General features: G+C 43.6%; 1 protein-coding gene across 4 annotated transcripts in view; it reads right to left on the reverse strand.

The window, feature by feature from the left end:
* The window catches only part of DICER1 (dicer 1, ribonuclease III), a gene marked incomplete at its 3' end in the record, with an annotated part of 61,274 nt that extends 48,869 nt beyond the window's left edge, over positions 1-12,405 (reverse strand). For 2 of the 4 annotated variants that reach the window (XM_080933911.1, XM_080933914.1), the window contains exons 1-2: positions 12,139-12,405; positions 460-525 (exon numbers count right to left, since the gene is read on the reverse strand). Coding sequence is in view for 1 of the 4 variants with exons in the window: in XM_080933913.1 (XP_080790039.1) it covers positions 12,139-12,174 (36 nt within the window). The remainder of the gene's footprint in view (positions 1-459; positions 526-12,138) is intronic. The other 2 variants (XM_080933913.1, XM_080933912.1) reach the window with 1 other exon arrangement.
* Between the last annotated feature and the right edge of the window lie 6,821 nt (positions 12,406-19,226).

A 19,226-nucleotide genomic window follows, 5' to 3' on the forward strand; every position in this document is an offset into this window, starting at 1 on the left:
TGTATGAAATCCAACAGAAATCCCAACATAACAAATGAAATTAAATACAAGCTCCAAGAACTGTTAAACCTGTTCTATCACCAAACTGGTTTTTAAGATAGTTCACGACTAGAATTAACAATGCCAGTGTTGGGGGAAAAGTTAAATATGGGCTGCCTTTCCTAAATAATTATTATGATTCAAAAACAAAAGCAAGCCTAAGGAGTTGATAAGAAAGCTTGCCATGCTCAGCCCTGATCTTCTCAGCTTTAATGCCGGCCGGCCGGGCTGGGGTCAGCTCATTGTACCTACACTGTTATCACACAGCAACAGGCCAGTGAGCAGCTGGCTTCTGTCACTCAGTGACACCCAAGCCTTTCAAATACTCACAGGCAGGTAAACTCATTTTGTACACTTTAGCTGGCTGTTAATAAATCAGAGTGGGACAACTGAACACTACTTTAATAGATCCATATTTACCTCGAAATGCTGACTCTAAGTTCTTTCAGAGTTTCCAAGTCTGTATTTATGCATACCCTAGGCAACCTAAAAGCAATCAGAAAGAGTATTTTAGAAGACACAACTAATTTTTTTTAAAAAGTCAATGTTAAGAAATTGACTTCACAAATTAGCTACTTAATAATCTTTTTTATATTTAACATCAGAATAAAACCCTTCATAACAGGTTTATCTACTAAATGACAAAAAAACAGTCCATGACTAAGAGCTACCTGTTAAACTTAGTATTCCACTCAAATACAATAGTGAAAAAGGACCAAGTTCAGTCAGACAGGAGGGAAACCTCAGCAGAGCGTGACAAATTTCCCTGTAACCTGCCTGTAAGATTGCTGAGCACAATGACCTCCCAGCACCACATGCTTCGGACCTCCCATCATGCCTGTCTGTCTCCTAAGGCTACCTCATCCTTCACTAGATTGTTCCCCCCCCCCCCCCGAGACAGAGCTTCTTTGTGTAGCCCTGGCTGTCCCGTAACTCACTATGTACACTAGGCTGGTCTCTTGCCTCCTAAGTGCTGGAATTAAAGGCGTGTTCTACCACAACCCAGCTATTCACTAGACTTTTAGTCACATTCTACATGCCACCCAGTAAGATGCAAAGACCATGCATACTAACATGAGTTGTAGGAACACGTACCGTGAACAAAGCTATGTGAAGAAATTTCTGAGACCTTGTGAGAGAACTCCATGTAAACAAGACAAAAGTCTTATAATCTGTTACTCCATTACATGGTTTGGTCTTAGAATGTGTTTTCCTGCCCCTCGCAGGTGTATCGGACAGGAGTGAGTGCACTTTAGATTGTTCATTACAACTGGCTATTGCAATTTGTTTACATGTTTCTACGGGAGAACACATGTCTTGCCATGTATGTCTTGTCCTTGTAACTGAACACCTTACTCATTAACCCTCAGAATATAAACTGTCTGATGCTCTGAATAAGGTTGGCTATTGCATGAGACTTGGTCCATGTCATTTATCAGCGCCATCCTCCCAGGTACTACTTGCTGCCTCTAGAGCAGTAAACAACAGGTGATTGGTCAGCTCCAGTCTGTTTCATGCCTGTTTCTAGCAATGCTCTAACCAAAAGTCAAGCCAACCAGTATAGGATTATCTAGTTACCTAGTTACACTACTAGACAATCTGTATACAGGTAGAAAGTCCATCTGGCAACTATATGTTAGTGACTTATGTTGGTACTAAAAAGTTAATAAGTCATTATCTAATTTTAATTGATAAGACATTACAATCTTCAAAATTCTATTTCGTAGATCCTTTTATGATAAGCTGCAAATGATACTAGGTTTTAATACAAACAAGAAGCTCCGACCAGCACCCAACTACAGCAGTCAGGCTGTAGTATCCTTTGGGATGAAAAAAGAGACAGACAGCCCTTGTAGTCCAAAGCTTGCAGCAACTACAACTTCCTGGTGTGACCTTTCAAAGCACTTTAACACTGACAAGCTCCCATGACAGAGGTGCTATTGGAGATAGGAACACCGACATCAAACAAGCCGAGACAACCTAGCACCATGATCACTTGGGACAGGGCGCAAACAATTACAGGTTTTGTAAACTGATCTGTTAAAATCAGAAGAAACCCCTTTCCTTTGTTTTTCAGAATTCCCTTCTGCTGCAGCGTGTGGAAACTCGAGCTTCCCGTGCACCAACTACAGGTTTCCTCCAGAGCCCAAGTACTATCTCTGAAATATTAATTACAAGGAAGGGAACAACTACTTTCCAGGGGGAGATAGAGAGGCCTAATATGTCACCTGGTTCCCATTTATAAACCTGTGCTGTAGTCAAGCCAGAACACTGCAAAGTTTGCTCTGAGGACATGGATGGAAAGGACTACAAACCACTATAAAATTAAAGCCAACAACTGCTGAGCAAAGTCTCACACCCGGGGCCAGCCATGGGAACTTGGGTTCCCTCTTGACTTCAGGCCTAGAACAGATAATCACCTACAGTGTTCCAGACATAAGATATACGTACAAGAGGCCAGTCTTGTTTTTGGTAGTGTGGGTCGGTATATACATTCTTTTCTTCCTTTCTATTGGTCACATAGGTCCTGTTTTGTAGCACTGGTTTTCAGCTCCAACACAAGTTTCCCCACAAAAGAATTTGTAGTTTCCAACTGCCTTGCTATAAATGCTTTGTTCCAGAGAGTTGCCACTGTCCCTGACCTATTCACATTCAGAGCTATCTCACATCAATTCTTAGGACTTCTTGCTTCCACTTTCTGGGTCTGGATTCATAGACACCACTTAAGTGTGTAAGCAGTGTATTCCTGCTATCTTTAGAGCATTCTCGATGCTCATCAGTCTAGTTTAATGTTATTCAAAAATGAAACTGTTTCCTTTTTCTTCCACCTCTATGCCCAGAATGTCTGTGTTGGAAGACTTATGTTTCTCCAACATGGCTTTAAAATGTTTTAAACACAGCCCAATCCTCAAGCAATATTGATGCCAAATAGCAAATTCCATTTCTTGGAACCTAAGTACTCGAGAAACCCTAAAACACATTCCCTAACTGCAAAGAGGGAGGAAATTTAAAAATAAAGATGAAACAAAGTAGGCCAAAACTTGCAACATTCAAAAGGAACCTATGCATCCAAAGGTCAGCACTGGTTAAAACCCCCCCCAAATCCCTTCTTCTCTAAATTAGTCAAGACTATGTCTCAGCTGGTCTTAACGATGACAAGTCAAGCTAAGGTCTCTTCATAGCAGGCACTATGAATGTGAATGATGCAGAAAGCAATCTTTTCTTTCTTTATGGTGTCTTTCTCGTGCAAGGGGCACATCAGATAGGTCAAGGTGTACACATATCAAGCACCCACTGCTCCTCTAAAACTGTTTCCTGGCCCCAAAAAGCAGCAACCTGTGATAAGATGAAAAGACTGATTTATTTACTGTATATGAGCACATTGTAGCTGTCTTCAGACACACTAGAAGAGGGCATCAGATCTCATTACAGATAGTTGTGAGCCACCATGTGGTTGCTGGGATTTGAATTTAGGACCTCTGGACGAGCAGTCAGTGCTCTTAGCCACTGAGCCACCTCTCTAGACTGAAAATGAGATCTTAAGCTCAGTAAAGCAAACACACAAACTATACTTCTTAACTTAAATGTTAAAGAATTCTTAAAGAAAAATCTAAAAAACAATGTAAGATTCAACACAGAAAATATAACCTTGAGTGTAACATAAAGCACACCAGATTTTACATAGTATTTTCAGCCAGATTAACCTAACAAAACAAAAACACACAAATTCATAAAGGAGAACAAAATACATATAGCGCCTTTAAACATGCCACTGTGGCCCAGTGATTATTTTGAGTTCAAGGCATTAAGAATCAATAGATTCAGGAAGATCTCCACCTTCCTTCCCCTTTCTACTAAAACCTCAAGTATAAATCCTTCCAGCCTGCTCCAGAGGGAAGAGATCCAGCCCTATACTAGCAAGAAATGGCCACATGATGAGTCTGGACGAACAAACTTTACTAAGCAGCCCTTGGCTCCCACTAGCTCCTTCTCCACACCTCTAGCTACCTCCTACAGTCTCCCAGCCCTAAAAACCCAAATCTTCTTTTCTGCTATTCCACACTCTATCACATTTCGCTATGACTATAATAAACATCCATATACATGAGATGAAAATAATGAAGAAAAAAAACTTAAGTAATAAAAGCCTCAGTGGGGCTGGAGAGATGGCTCCTGGATAAGAACACTTGCTGAGCCTGCATGAGGACCCGAGTTCTGGTTCCCAGCAACCATGTAAAGGCTGGGTTTGGCTGAGCCTGGACATAACCTCCAGGTTAGAAGGAGCAGAGACCGAACCTAACTAGTGCTCACTGGTCAGCCAGCAGGTAAAGAAAAGGTGTGCTCCCAAGCTCCTGGCTCACAAAGGGACAAGGCAGAGAGTGACCATGCGAGAGACTGGACATCATCTTTTGGCTTCAGCACTTGCACACCCATGCCCCCCGCCTCTCACACACACAATAAAATAATGTCCACCAAATGCTAAGCTTTGAAATTTTAAAATATAAAAGATATACTCCAAATAACCATGGTATATAAGGTAACGATACATAAAGGAACTATCAACTATTTTTAGTGACTATATTATAGTAAGACTAGCCTCAAACTAAAACCCAAAAGACTAAAGAGGAGAGAAATGGGATGATGAGTGCTGGGATCCAAACACAACTCATCCGATTGCTCAAAAGAGCACACGAGAGATGTTGACATCTCTGCTTCTTCTACTTGTGGTAGCTGACATTATTAAAACCTTGAGCCTTATCTAGCCTAAGTATTACATAAAAGCCCAGAGCAGCTGCTATACCACTACTATCCCTAACAGCCCGGACACAGCTGCAAGAGTAAATGAGGGAACCGTTTAGCAAACTAGGGCTTGGTTTCAAGAGGCAACTCCGTACAGCCATTGAGAAGGATAGCAGACTATAACAAACAAAAATGTGTATGTCGTGACATCAAATTAAAAAAGCAATCTTTATTTAGATTATTATTAAGATCTGCTTGGGTGTTAGTTAAAACCCAGAGAAAGGAAAGAGATGGAGAAGGAGACAGCCTTTTCTTTCATGTTTGTCTACAATTCAAATTCTACAATTTGAGAGATATTATTTCAGATATGGAGAATAAACTTTCAAGTCAGGAATGAACTGTAATAATATAATAGTTAAAGATCTGCGGGATCTATTTTCAAAAGACTTTAAACAACTTGATTTAAATAGATTAAATCTTCATCCTTGGCACTTCAAGGCCCAAAGAACTGCCAGAGCTACTGAGGTGTCGGTCTGCACAGCAGTTAGTGTGACATCATCCAACTGCAGCCATTCTAGGTAGTCTCATGGAACTGCTAACCACTCACGGTCCTATGTCAATAAAAGGCAATCTGGGTCCATCCTTGAAGACAGTGGGACACTGACAATATGTACCTCATGAATTTTCTCTACCCAAAATACAAGGCCTGGATCTAGCCATCCAGAAACAAAACCAAATCTGGTATTCATTTTTCAAGACAAGTGGTTTTTAGTCTTCAAGAGTGAGCATTAGAAAAAAAAAACTGACAATCTTCCAGAATAAGAGGAAGAAACAAGACAGCTAAGTGAAATCCTGAAATGAATCTACAAACACCGTATTTCTCTAGTGAAATAAGAAGTAGTGTTTTAAAAGAAATTATTAGCATAAGCTAAGTAAAGTATACTCAAGAAACCACAAGTCTGAGTCTGAAGTCTTCATGTGATGTAGCCAATTCAAGTAAGCATCTTCTGGGTCCATAAGATGGTACCAAGGCCACCACATATGACCACATGAGTGTATAGATTTCTTTTATATTTATATCATTCATACTTTCTTATGTTTATACATTTATAATATATTCTAAAAAAACAGTATGTCTACAATACACCAGATGAAAATTCTACTATAAACACCCCGAAGAACCAGTTTAAGCTTCCAGTTAACAAAAAATTATCCTGCAGATCCAAAGTGTTAGGAAAGGGCTCCCACAGACTCGTGTGTGTGTGTGTGTGTGTGTGTGTGTGTGTGTGTGTGTGTGTGTCCATAGGGAGTAGCACTATTAGGAGATGTAGTTTTGTTGGAGGAACTGTGTCACTGTGGAGGCCACCTTTGAAATCTCACATATCTCAAGCAACGCCCAGTGTGACCCAGTCTCCTGCTGCCTGTGGATCAAGATGTAGAGCTCTCCTTTTCCGGCACCATGTCTAACTGCATGCTGCCATGTTTTCTGCAATGATGATAATGGACTGAACCTCTGAACTGTAAACCAGCCTCAATTAAATGTTTTCCTTTATAAGAGTTGCCTTGGTCATGGTGTCTCTCCTCAGCAACAGAAACCCTAAGATATCTGTCTGATATGTTAGTGTTTGTTTTCTAAAGGGTAGAGCAGGATGGAAGGAGGGATGAGGAGGAGCTGAGAAGAGTAGAGGGAGGGAAACTGTAATCAGAATATATTATATGAGACCAAAAAAATTGTTTTCAATTAAAAAGGGAAAAAAGAAAATATGAAAAAATGATGCAGTAGGTGCCATTCCCTGTCTCTCTCCAGCCCCCACTCATTCTCGGATTGAAGGCCTCTTTTCTCTTTCAAGATTTTTGTTACTTATATACGCAAATAAATATATAAATACCAAAAAAAGACAACTCATCTATGAAAATGTGCACAAGCCCTCTGTTTTGAACCATCTTCATTATAAAACTGGATATGTATTTCACTATTAGTAACATGGAAAGTCATGACATAATCTAGATACAAGAACACAGCAAAACATTCTCTAAAGTACATATATGAAGAAAAACAGTACCATCTAAATTTCATCAAAAATAAGAACTAGGCCAGAACAGGCAGTAAACTGTTTTTCTTCACAACTTCAAGGGACCAAAAGCTTACAGAGGAGGACGCAGAAACACAGAGGCCAGCAGCTGCCCAGTGTGTCTCAGTGATGAGCCAGAAGAGTTGGTGTTACACCCTGGCCCTCCAACACCAAACATCAGCTCCTAACGTGATATGAAAAGGTAGCAATTGAGTTTTAAGTGGATAGAGCAACAGTATCATAAAGATGCCACAGGCAGTGAAGGCTATGAGCAAGATGTGAGAAAGGAAGGTCACAGGCTTGTCCATGTTCACCTTACTCTGTTCCCAAGCTGAAGACACAAATTCTGACTTCAAAGTATCTGCAAGTATTAGATAAGTCTACTGCCTTCCTTTTTAATTGATAGGTGCACACTGCCTTTAATCCCAGCACTTGAAAGTCAAAAGCAGGGGGATCTCTGCAAATTCAAGGCCAGCCTGGTCTACATCATCATGACTGTATAGTGAGACCCTATCTCAAAATAAATGAATGACAGATAGCTACAGATTTAGCTCTTAAGCAAATAACTTTCTATCATCTCAAAGGTCAACTTTCAGTCATGCTGGGAATTGAAGCCAGAGCCTCATGTGTACCAGGCAAATACTCCACTATTGAGCATTAGCCTCAGCCCAAAGATCGCATTCTCAAACTAGTGTTCTGTTCTCATTATTCGGATTAAGCATTTTTTTTTTTTAAATTCTGAACTGACTGTCCTGTTTCATAACCTTCAAGAGAATTTTTCAAATATTTTTAAAATCTTTATCACAGATACTGATCTGTCACTTAAAAAATAAGTCACAATTAGTCGTGTCAACAATGAAAATATCTCCAGTGCCAATAAAACTCTAGTACTGCAGACACTCTTGCCATGATTGCAGACACCGCTCTCATTCTGCAATGCTCCCATAAACAGTCTCACACAGAGCATAAGCAGAAATGTAGCCAAAGGTGTGATCTGTCTTCTTCAAAGCCTTAAGATGCTAACAGTCCCCTTGGTAAAACTAAGTGTCCCTTTACACAAGTGCTCTGTGTGGCAGTGAAACGTATGCAGTGCTTGATCCTTGATTCTATGAACCTGAGCACAGCTCTGAACATTTCATGTCACTATGTGGCTTCCATGTCTCAGAAACAAGACTCAGCAAGCAGTCAGAAGTCCCATGCCTAAAGGCTATATGTGGGCATCCTTGATGACCTACAGGTCATCTTAAGTCATTGACTGGTAGCATATAACTGATCACCAGATCACGAGTATCAACAATTAATCAGCCAATTTTAGAGAAACTGGAAAGTCACTGTGGACCTGCAATTCAGCAAAGGCTTTCTCACATGGCCAAAATTTCCCATTTTTCTAGCTACACCTCAAACATACACTTTTCTCTCTGTGTTCTTTATTTATCAGACCCATACTAACCACACAAGCACCCACCCAACACACGCTCCTGAAGGCCACTAAAAATACCACTGTTTGCAAAGTCCTGACTGCCTCTACCCCTCAACCTACTGTTATCCACCCTCAGCCAAAGCCTGCACACGACAACTCCAGTAGCAAGGACATCACCTGAACCACACATGCCTGGCTTACTCTCACTCTCTAATTCTGCCTCATGCTTTTGACACGATTTCTTCATAAAGGAATGGGAGTTATGGTCGTCTGTAAGGGTCAACAGTCCCCATTCATTAACATCATTATTTTGTTGAAGAATCCAAACAAATAACCCCTGTTGATGAAAAAGAAAAGTCTGCTTCTCCTAGCTAACAGGTACACCTCCCTCATTAATCAATGGAACTATAATTACCCCGAGTTCCTCTTGCACTTTGGCAAATTAAAACAAAGCAAACAAGTGAAAGTACCTTAGGTGTTTCTGAGCTGTGAGTTGTCTTTGTTGAAGCTCACCACAGACTGTCCTAATACTCTCCTTAAAATACCTTCTTGTAGAAACACTCTAGATCCCTTCCCGAAGAACACAAGACTATCACACAAATGCTCATCTATGAGAATAATGTTTTAAAAACTAAAGTCTCTTTAGAAGAAATACTGGTAGGCATCAAAGAATCAGGAAACAGGCTGAAAAGACCAAGCAGCACAGACTAAAGAGGTAGAACACTACCAAAGTAATGTTACCTCCAAAGAGGGCAGCCTACTTTAAAGATATTCCAAAGAACCTGTAAGTAAAAGCCAGCACAACACACACACACTTCTCCCTGCTGGTTTTCAGGATGAGCTAAATTCTTGAGTGTTCAAACAGTGAAGTCTAGGGTAAACAAAATAATCACCTAGCTTCAACTTTCTATTTGCCCAAAGTACACAGAAACCTTTAGCAGCCCCTTCTTCTGGCTCCATTAGGGCATAACAGCCTGCTGATCCACTGAACAAACTCAGTTATAAGAACTCCCGTTTGCCATACTATGATGAGAACCAAGATTCTAAAAATCAGTAACTCCTGGACTTGGAGAAGATTTTATTGACACAGAGGAACTATTTGTAGGAAATTAAGAATCGGGAAGAAACCTAAGCCTAGTGTTTTGATGATCAACAAGTAACCTGACCACTTTGGAGTATATGCCAAAAGAAGGGATGACAGTGGGGCCTCAATGGTCCCATGCATGTCTATCCCCACAGCATCTACTCAAAGGTCAAAAGATGGGAGCCGCAGGCTGCCATCCACAGACAGCTGGAAAAGCAGAACAAGGCAAACAGAGACACTCCTCCTCTATCAGTGGCCCTGGAAACCCACTTCTAAGTTGAAAATACAGAACGGAACGGCATACTTAGCACATCACACTTTCTGGCTGGACAACAAAGCATGATGTAAGGCATCACTGGCTTCACCTTGTGACCACACGGCGGACTGGGACAGAAAAGAGAATCAAAACCTCAAAATTAAAAGAAGTGTCTACTATAACTGGTCTTTTCACACATCTTAAGGTTAAAAACTGTCGTCACACCACATCTGCACATACAAGAGTTTCAGGTGCTCTGCCAGGTGTTAGTAAACCAGCAAAGGACACATCCTCAGTGACTACCCTTACATGAGGTTCTAGCATAGCCAAACTCAAGGACAAGGTAAAGAGGAAACTGGTGCTTAAGAGTGAAGGGCGGAATGTGGATCAGTGTCCCAGTGAGGAAGTCTGGAGAAGAGTGTGATACCTCAAACCTGAATACAAACACAACTGCACATTAATGCCTGAAGCTGCAATCATGCGCATCTGGTCACATTCTCAAACAACTGTAAACATTTCGACAGGCAGAGGCCACCTGCCTCTCTCAGTGGATCCCACTTTGTGAAGTCTGCTTAAAATCTACTGGGACAGCACACTTTGAGGAGCAGGCAGGCATTCTGAAACCAAATCATGATCCAGTCGAGGCTCAGGTAGACTCACAGTCCAAAGCAATCATCAGAGTCTCACTTCACTCATGTGTTAATCCAGGAAGGAGGACGAGACATGAACACACTGAGAATTCAATGAGACTCTGTGAAAAGAGCCTGACACGTCTAGGCACAGACTGATGAGATTTAGCAAATGTCCTCCTTCCCTGCAATAGATAAGCCTGTGTAGGCTGCAGAGAGGAAATTCTTAAAGAGCACACCCACCTTCTCAAATGACATCACCAGCTCCCAGCATCAGACTTATCAAACACTAAGAAAGGCTGTGACACGGTGCTATAAACGTTATCCTCCCTAAAAGGCAGAGCTACACCTAGGCATGCAGACCATCACAAAACCACTCTCAAATCAGAACCATGTCAGGTCTGGTGGTGAGTGCCTGTAATCCCAGTACCCAAGAAGCCAAGGCAGAAACTTCCAGAGTTCAAGACAGACAGAAATGAACTACACCAAAATATTTTCTAAAACCAAAACAAGAAAGCTCAACAACAGACAAACAGCCTAGCTAGACAGCTCCTGCCCAGAAACACTGCCATAATGCAGTGCTCAGCATGGGGCATAAAGACAACTACATTACTAATAGAGTTGCAAGGTCTTTTTATCACCCAGTTAAAGCCAACAGCCTCATATATTGGAGTAAATTCACAAACTTAGGCTACTATAGTGACCATTAAAAGCAACCCTTGGAGCTGACAGTTCTATAAAATACACTCTATCCGTGAACACGTGCACTGTTTATATTTCACACTGCATGTTACACAGGTAGCCTAAAAATCGAAAACAGAGTATTCCAGAGATCAGTCTCCAAAGGTATCAAAAAAGGTATTTCCAAAAATGTCCAAACTACTGTTTGCTACAAGCCTCACTCAGAATTCGACTTTTAGTAAAATTCTGGGTCCTTGGTTACAATGAAACATTTTACCTAGAAAACTTAATGTTTATACCAGTGAATTTCCAACTCAGTGATGCTATTTCACAGCAGGTTCGAAAAAAACATCTCCCAAGTTGCTTAACTCTTAAATTGCATCCTTTTCTACTGACTTAACAGTGCAGTTCCTCAGAAAACTGACAAGACTGCAAAGATTCGGAAACTCCGGCAGGAGGGAACTCCCAAGTCTCTTTCAACACATGACGTCTTTCAACATTTGCACATCATAATACTTAGGACATTATATATTGGTAACTAACCCTTTAACCACACAACTCTACTCATAAAAACAAGGACTACAGTTCACAGACTCCCAGTCATCCATCCATTTGGGCAAGTCTTCAGGACATTGGCGCTGTCCTGCAGGCAAAGTCACAAGGGCAGCTCAGCTCTGCTAGGCAATCCACACCAATCTGGTGTGCTAGCTTGAAATGCACACCTATTTGACCAAACGAAAGCCCCTTAAGAAAAGACCCTTCTTCGCAAGGTCCAGGCACAGCAAGCTAAAAGGGGAGGGGCACAAAAGATGGCCTGGGCCACCTACCCGCTAGGGCCAGCCTTGGTCACCTGCCAATAAACACACAACAATCCTTCCCAGGGCTCCAGCCCGCACCTCGCCGAGGCCTTGTCCCCCTCCTGATCCTCTGAAGCATCCAGGGGTCCCGCGCCATTCGGCAGGCCCGGGTCGCACCCGGGACGCCGGCCCGCGTGGGTACCTCCTGTCTTCTGCCGGGCTTCGAACGAGGAACGGGACCTGTCAAAGCCCGCTCCTCCCAGAGCGGGGGTGTGGAGAGGCCCGCGTGGACCGTCATCTGCCCGGGCTCGGCGTTGCGGCCTGCTCCCGGCGCCCGCGCGGGCCTCGCGCAAGAGGCGGGCCGGGCATTGTGGTCCCCCGGGCCCGGACACAAAGCGGCCCAGCGGGAGCCCGCCTCACCTGCAGCACTGGGCGCCGCAGGCCTTCCAGAACCATCGGACCCCGCTCCGGCGCGCGCGTCACAGCCCAGGCCTCCCGGTGCCGCCCGGCGCCGCCGCCGCCGCCGCCATTTCCTGCCGCTCGCCGTCGCCTCGTTCCCGCTGTCAGGTTACTCCATTCACCTGGGCCCGGAGCCGCCCGCGCAGCACCGCGCCGCGCCCCGACCCCTCCCGCCCGCGCCTGCGGAGACTGCGCAGCGCCCTGCTCGTCCGCAGCCCGCGCTCGGCCCGCGGCGACGGCGCACAGCGGCTTGGAGAATCCCACCGGCGTCGCGCCGCCGCTCCGCGCCCCCTCGCTTGCTCGCCCCGCGGCCGCATGAAAGCCGTCCTGTGATTGGACGGAGCGCGGAGGTGAAAGGTTAATCCCGGCCCTCCAGCCACTCAGGAGCTGGGAGACAACAGACTCCGGCCGAGGCGCCGTCTGCGGCCCAAAGCGAAGACCGAGCTCTGTAACGCAGTTAGCCGGCTGGAGTCCTGTACCCGCCGCCGGGGCCATGCTGTCCGGGCTTGATCTAGAGTACCCTCCCGGCTCCCGCGACTCGCCCTCCTCGATGATGGCACCCTCGTAGACCCATCGCCCCCATCCGCACGCCCCACTGCACCGCTCTTTGGGTCCTCAGAATTGGGCCCTTTGGCCAGCCCTCAAAACCAACTTAAAAGACCAGAAAATGCCCTCGGCGTGCAGACTTGGTTTTAGAAGGCTGAGCTTTCTGCTGCATCTACTTGCTGAGTTCAGAAGAGTAAAGAGACCGACTTAAAGAAAACCATCTTAGTGTAGGACCCTCTCCCACCTCCATGTAGGCATCTTGGAAAAGACTCCAGGATAGAGTGTTGTACTCCAGGTGAGGGATGGACGGTTCTAGTCGCGGGCTTCTCTCCGCCCCTGGAAGCACTTAGCTGTCCATCTGAACTGTGTCCAACAGGATGGCCACCAGTCCCACGCAGTAGTTGTTACCTCTCTGAATTAAGGCTAATCTTTAATAAGATGAAGTGGTTTGTTTATTAGAATAAATACTAGAGTCATTCGGTTCATTTTTTTATTACTATTATTTCGAACGCAGGGCTGGCCCATGTAGACCAGGCTGGCCTCGAACTCAGAGATCCGACTGCCTCTGCCTCCCAGTTGTTGTGTTTAAGGGTGTGTGCCACCATACCCGGCGTTTTATAAAAATTAAGATATGTTCATCGGTTTATTTCTGTGTCTGTGTGTGTGAAATGCGTGGCATGCGGCTAGGATCCTCATGATTTCTCAACAGGAGGCTCCTAACCTCTGAGCGGCTCTCCAGCCCCATTTATTCCTCTAAATGCAGTGGTTCTCAACATTTCTAATACTGGGATCCTTAATGCAATTCCTCAAGTTTTGGTGACCCCTCTCCCAGCCTTAAAATCATTTCCGTTCTACTTCATAACTACAAGTTGCTACTGTTGCAATGTGAATATCTGTTTTCCAGTGGTCTTAGGTGACCCCAGGAAAGGGTGGTTTGAGCCTCCCTTAAACCGTCGAGACCAACAAACAGGTTTGAGAACCACTGTGTGAGCACTGGAAACTTTTAAGCTCCATTGAGTAGTGTTGAATTTAAAGCTCATAGACCTGTACGCCTCACACGATTCCCATTTTAAAGAAGAAACTGGATTAAGCTCCAATAACTGCAGCTAGGACGTGAACATCCGAGGCTTGAATCTTAATGCTGTCTTCCGAGCTGATGTGCTCAGATTTTGGTGATGAATTCGCTTGACCTCCAACCATGGGTAAATTAGGAAAGAAGATGTTTTGGGCTGGTCACATCGAGGCTCCTCGGTGAAGATGTGCAGGGTTTTTGAAAGCGGTTCTTTATAAATAAAGCAAAATGGAATCTGGTAAAACTGTAGGGCGGTGATGAGGGACAGTGACAGCAGAAGTGACAGCAGAATTGTGGGTGGATAAAACTGATGTTTCCTCCTGTTGTCCTTCCAGAGTTGCTCAGGACCAGCTCAAAGCCAGCAAGATGGTTCAATCGCTAAGAGCTTCGACTGCAAGCCTAAAAACCTAAGTTCAAATCCCGGGACCCAGATAAAGGTTGGCTCAGAACTGACCCTTCAAAGTTATCTTCTTATCTGATTCCCCACACACACACAACACACACACAAAAACAAAGATATTTTTTAAAAGACCAACTGGGCTTGTCCACTAGCAGATGTTTTTAATTTCTTTATCTTTAATTTGGAGGCAATATGGTCCATCTGTTTTGTTTTGTTTTTCAAAACAATGTTTCTCTGTGTGGCCCTGGCTGTCCTGGAACTCCCTCTGTACACCGAGCTGGCCTTGAACTCTTAAAAATCCAACTGCCTCTTATGTCACCACCACTGGCTCTGTCTTTAAAAAAAAAAAAAAAAAAATGAGTTTGGACCATCCCTGTAGGGGGAGAAGGTTGAGATAGCAAAATCACAGATCAAGGCCAGCCTGAGCTACATGTGAAAGCCCTGGCACATGCATATATTATAATACATATAAACATATATGTATTATATATGATATCATCATATATATCATGCTAGAGATTATAATGTATATAGTTATATATAATACATGTGTGATATATATGCCATGGCCTACTCATCTCACACCAGTTGCCTCTGGAAAGACCCTCACCAACCAATAACATAAAAATGTACCATTTTCTTCCCCACAGTTCAGCCTTCTAGTCCTCATATATATTTATCCCCACCCTCTTTCAGCAGGAATCAACGTTTGGGACTAATCTTTCTGAAATGTGAATTCAGGACTGCTGGTCATTGAGCTCAGAGACTCATGCATGCTCAGCTAGTGATTTCTATACGCCCTGCTCAGTTTGGAGGTTTTGAGAATTGACTCATAATAATCTTTGATTTTTTCAGGATCCTGATAAGCATCAATGAAAGATAAACAGTCAAAAAAAAAAAAAGTCTCTCCTCTATACCCATTCTTGTGCCTGGAAGAGCAAACCATCATCCCTTGTTCATTCTTCAAACTTGCCTTCACAGCAAGCCAAGATACTTACTTACCCTCTATCTTCTTCATTTACAAAAGCTGCAGGCAGCGTGGCATGTGCATTTGTGATATCTTGCTTTTATATGATACACACACATATAGAACAGATGTTTACAGCATGTTGAGGAGCCCCCAGGCTTGCCATGATTCACCAGCTCTCTGTTACGGATGTGCTGGCTGGGAGTCTTTCGTACTTCAGCATTGGTACAGTAAGAATTGATCCAGTATATAGGGTGAGGCATGACCCCCAATGATTTCCACCCCGCGCCCCAGATGCCTACACAATTGCCCATTTACCAGCCACATGTAGACTATCTCAGCTTGGGGCTTCTCCAGCCCAGTGGTCAATCTGTTCATGCTCCACTTCTTGGTTTGTTTTCAATCTGGGAATCTAAAATCGTGGAAGAGCAAGATTCCACATTTTGTTTGGATTTCCAGGAATCTCAGAGCAGGTATTTCAAGCCACATTAAGCAATGGTACAATACCCTGCACAGTGCATTTCCTGTGAGCTAACTTTGATTTTTCCCTCAGAAATTCATGACTCCACACTGATCCAAAAATAATAACTGAGGAGGAGAGAAAGCTCTTCCTTACCACAGAATAAGTTTAGAAGTTGTGTCGGGGCAATGATCTACTTGGTAATTATATTTAGTAAATCTGGTGGATAAGGATTGAACTAGGAATGAGAGAACTTAACTCAGATTCAAAGTATCTCTCTATGGATTCTTTGAAAAGTAACTTTGCAAGAGAGTGATCCAGCAGATGCTGTCACACCCAGATCACAGACACATCCCACTGGAGTCATGGCCTCCATCTTGTCAACATAAGTTTCTAAGTTTCAAGTTAGAAGTGTATCTTATCAACAGAAGTTTCTAAGTTTCAAGTTAGAAGTGTAGCTATGGCGGGGTTCAGAAGAAAGTGTTCCTTCAGAGAGTGGCAGAGTGTGTTCAGAACTCAGTCTTCATTATTACGCAGTGTGGACAGAGCACAGATGGTGATGCCTCATGGCCAAAGTTCCAGCTGAACAGTGTCTGCTTTGGCCAGCAGCTGGATGGGCAGCAAACAGTCATAGCCCAAGATGGGGGTGGGAGGGGCACCACACACTGTTTCATGCTTGTGTGTTAACATGACTGGTTTCCTAGTGTCTCTGAGTATAGTCTATCAAAGAAAACACTGTACTGTTTTAGAGACTATGCAGGTCAAGGGTCAAGTGACAGAGCCAGCTCAGTCAGTCAACAGGTCCTCCACGGAGGGAGGAAGGATTAAAAAGAAAAAGGACAATTAGACAACACTGTAGCATGACCTCAGCCAGTTCTGAGACGGGTTTGGTTTTTCCCAGTCTGCTTTTATACCATTTTAATTACTTGCAAGTATTAAGGTCAGTTCTAGGTTAAGGAACAAGCCAGGCAATAAACACAAATAGTCAAGGAACAACAAGGCAATAAACAAAGTTCCTTGATCACTTTCTAGAGGCTGTTCAAGACGACCAAGATATCTGAGCCTACTTCCTCATCCTAGCCCAAAGTCAAATTCTTGCCTGAAGTCTACTTCTTTGTTTTAGCCCAAAATCAGATTCCTGTCTGAGCTTACTTCCATTTCCTGGCCAAATTCCTGCCAAGTTTCTAGAAGTGGTCCCAAAAGCTCTCCTCTGTAGGGGTAAATATTAGAAAACAGTAAAGGGTTCCATGGACCATGCCAGGCTACCCCTTCCTACTTTCTGTCCTTGGCAGTGGTAGCTCTCTTAGCTAATTTCTGCCCCTGGCAGTCTCTCGGCTTTGAACTCAGCTCACATTCCCAGCATCTGACCCCCGTGATCACTGTCACAATTCCCCGTAACCCCACAAAATCAAAACTCTAGAAGCTTTGCAACTTATCAATTATATTTATATCAGTAAATTCTCACTCCACAAAACATCCACAATAAACTCAGAGCCAATTGATATTGATACAAACTGCCCATCTAGATAAGACAAATTGTCCTGTAATAATCCATCCCTTATAAGTTACTCATAGCTACCTGTGGCTATTTAAAGTCACATGGAGGTGGATCATCCTCTTCCCCCTCCATCTTTTCTTCTCCCTTCTATCTCTCCAGCCTTCCCGAAAATTATGTGCCTGCCTTACTTTTTTCACTGTCCAATCACAGGGCTTGCCTTATCTTGTGCCTGCCCTCACCTGCATATAGATGTCAACCACACTCCTCCACAGCCAAGGTCTATCCAGAGGAAGCTTTGGACACAGCTTGTCTGCCAAGAATGTACATGTTGGTCCACAATCCTGCTCACCCCAGCTTAACCAGGGGTCAGCTTTGCTACAGAAAGAGTGCTATGAGCTGAAGCCTCCATAAAAATGTAAAAGGCCATGAAGGCTTCCAGACAGAGCCACAGGGAGGTTCATGGAGAGTAAGGTATGTAGAGAGCTTTTGGGGCCACTTCTAGAAACTTGGCAGGAATTTGACATTGGGCCAGGACAAAGAATTAGGCTTCAGGCAAGAATTTGACTTTGGGCTAGGACAGGGAAGTAGGCTCAGATATCTTGGTCATCTTGATAAGCCTCTAGAAATGGTGATCAAGGAACTTAGTTTATTGCCTTGTGGATCCTTGACTATCAGTGTTTGTTACCTGGATTGTTCCTTAACCTAGAACTAACCGACCTTATTATCTACACGTAATTAAAATGGTATAAAAGCAGACTCGGGAAGAAAACAAACCCGTCTCCGCCTCAGAACTGGCTGAGGTCATGCTACAGTGTTGTATAATTGTCCTTTTACTTTTTATTCCTCACTCCTTCCCTGGAGAACTCATTGACTGACTGAACTGGCTTGGTCAAACATGCATTTCTTGAGACAACATGGAATGTTCATGTCCCCCTTTCCATACCTTGTATCACCTTTATACATATCTCTATGTTCAGGGAGCTGCTCTCATGAATTTATAGGAATACCAATTTGTCATTGGTTGCTGAGCAACAACCTTATAATTGACATCTGTGAAAGCCTTGCATCAGATGCTTCTACCAAGCAGATAACGTCATAAATGAGCAGGATTAGAAGCAGGGCCTGGCATCCACCGAAGAATTGATTGTTTTCTGGAAGACAGCAAACTCAACACCCTTAGAAGTTTGATGGTCACTGCAGTGTGGACGCAAAAATCAGTTTGTTTTTGTCCAAGCAACCAGAGCTTGAAAACATACTTTAAAATAAATCTAACAAATGCAAGACCTCTATGAAATTAGAAAACATTGATGAAAGAAAGTGAGGGTGAAATAAACTGAGGTGCACCATATGCAGCAGCGACTCAACACTGCAAAACGGTTAGTTCTCCCCAAACTACTGTTAGAATCTAAGCAATTCCAAATCACCACAGCCTGTGTGTGCCACCATTTCCTGACATCAGCTCCTTAGCCTTCTAACATAGTCTGAAGACCAGGGGCTCCTCAGGAATTCTCCCAGACTTCAGAGCCAAATCAGGACTTCTGCAGCATCCAGACTCATGGACTGAGCAGCTCCGAATAGACCATATTTATAAAAACCCATTTACTCTAGTCTATATTCTGCCATGTAGCTGGTTACCTAAACCCAGGTACCATATGTTCCTCTGTCTTGTTACATCTTCCTTGGGCGAATCACCCACACTTGGATCTATCCTAGAATTTTTTATGCCTCCTGGATGTCCCACCTTCTATTCTGGCTTTTCCTATAGGCCATAGTTTCTTTAATTGGCAGGTGATCCATCCATACAATACACAAGATATTCTCTCGATATTCATCCTAACAGTTCTGTCCTCTGCAGAACTCTAAGACAGCTAATTGGTCTGGCCCCAGTTGTTGAAATCCCTTTGATGACTTTAACAAAAACATCAATTGAGTGTTTGAACAGATGTTCCACACCCTTCCATCCTTTCAAAACCATTCCTGGTCAATGATGTAGCTTTAGGATGTCTTGATGGCAGAGGTTCCACTAAAGGGTAGAGGCCCTCACCACTAAGGAGCAGAGCCTGGTTCACTGCTCTCCACTCCAGGGGAGGATCATTACCACTTGTC

This window comes from Micromys minutus (assembly GCF_963924665.1).
Source record: "Micromys minutus genome assembly, chromosome: 1".
NCBI lineage: Eukaryota > Metazoa > Chordata > Mammalia > Rodentia > Muridae > Micromys > Micromys minutus.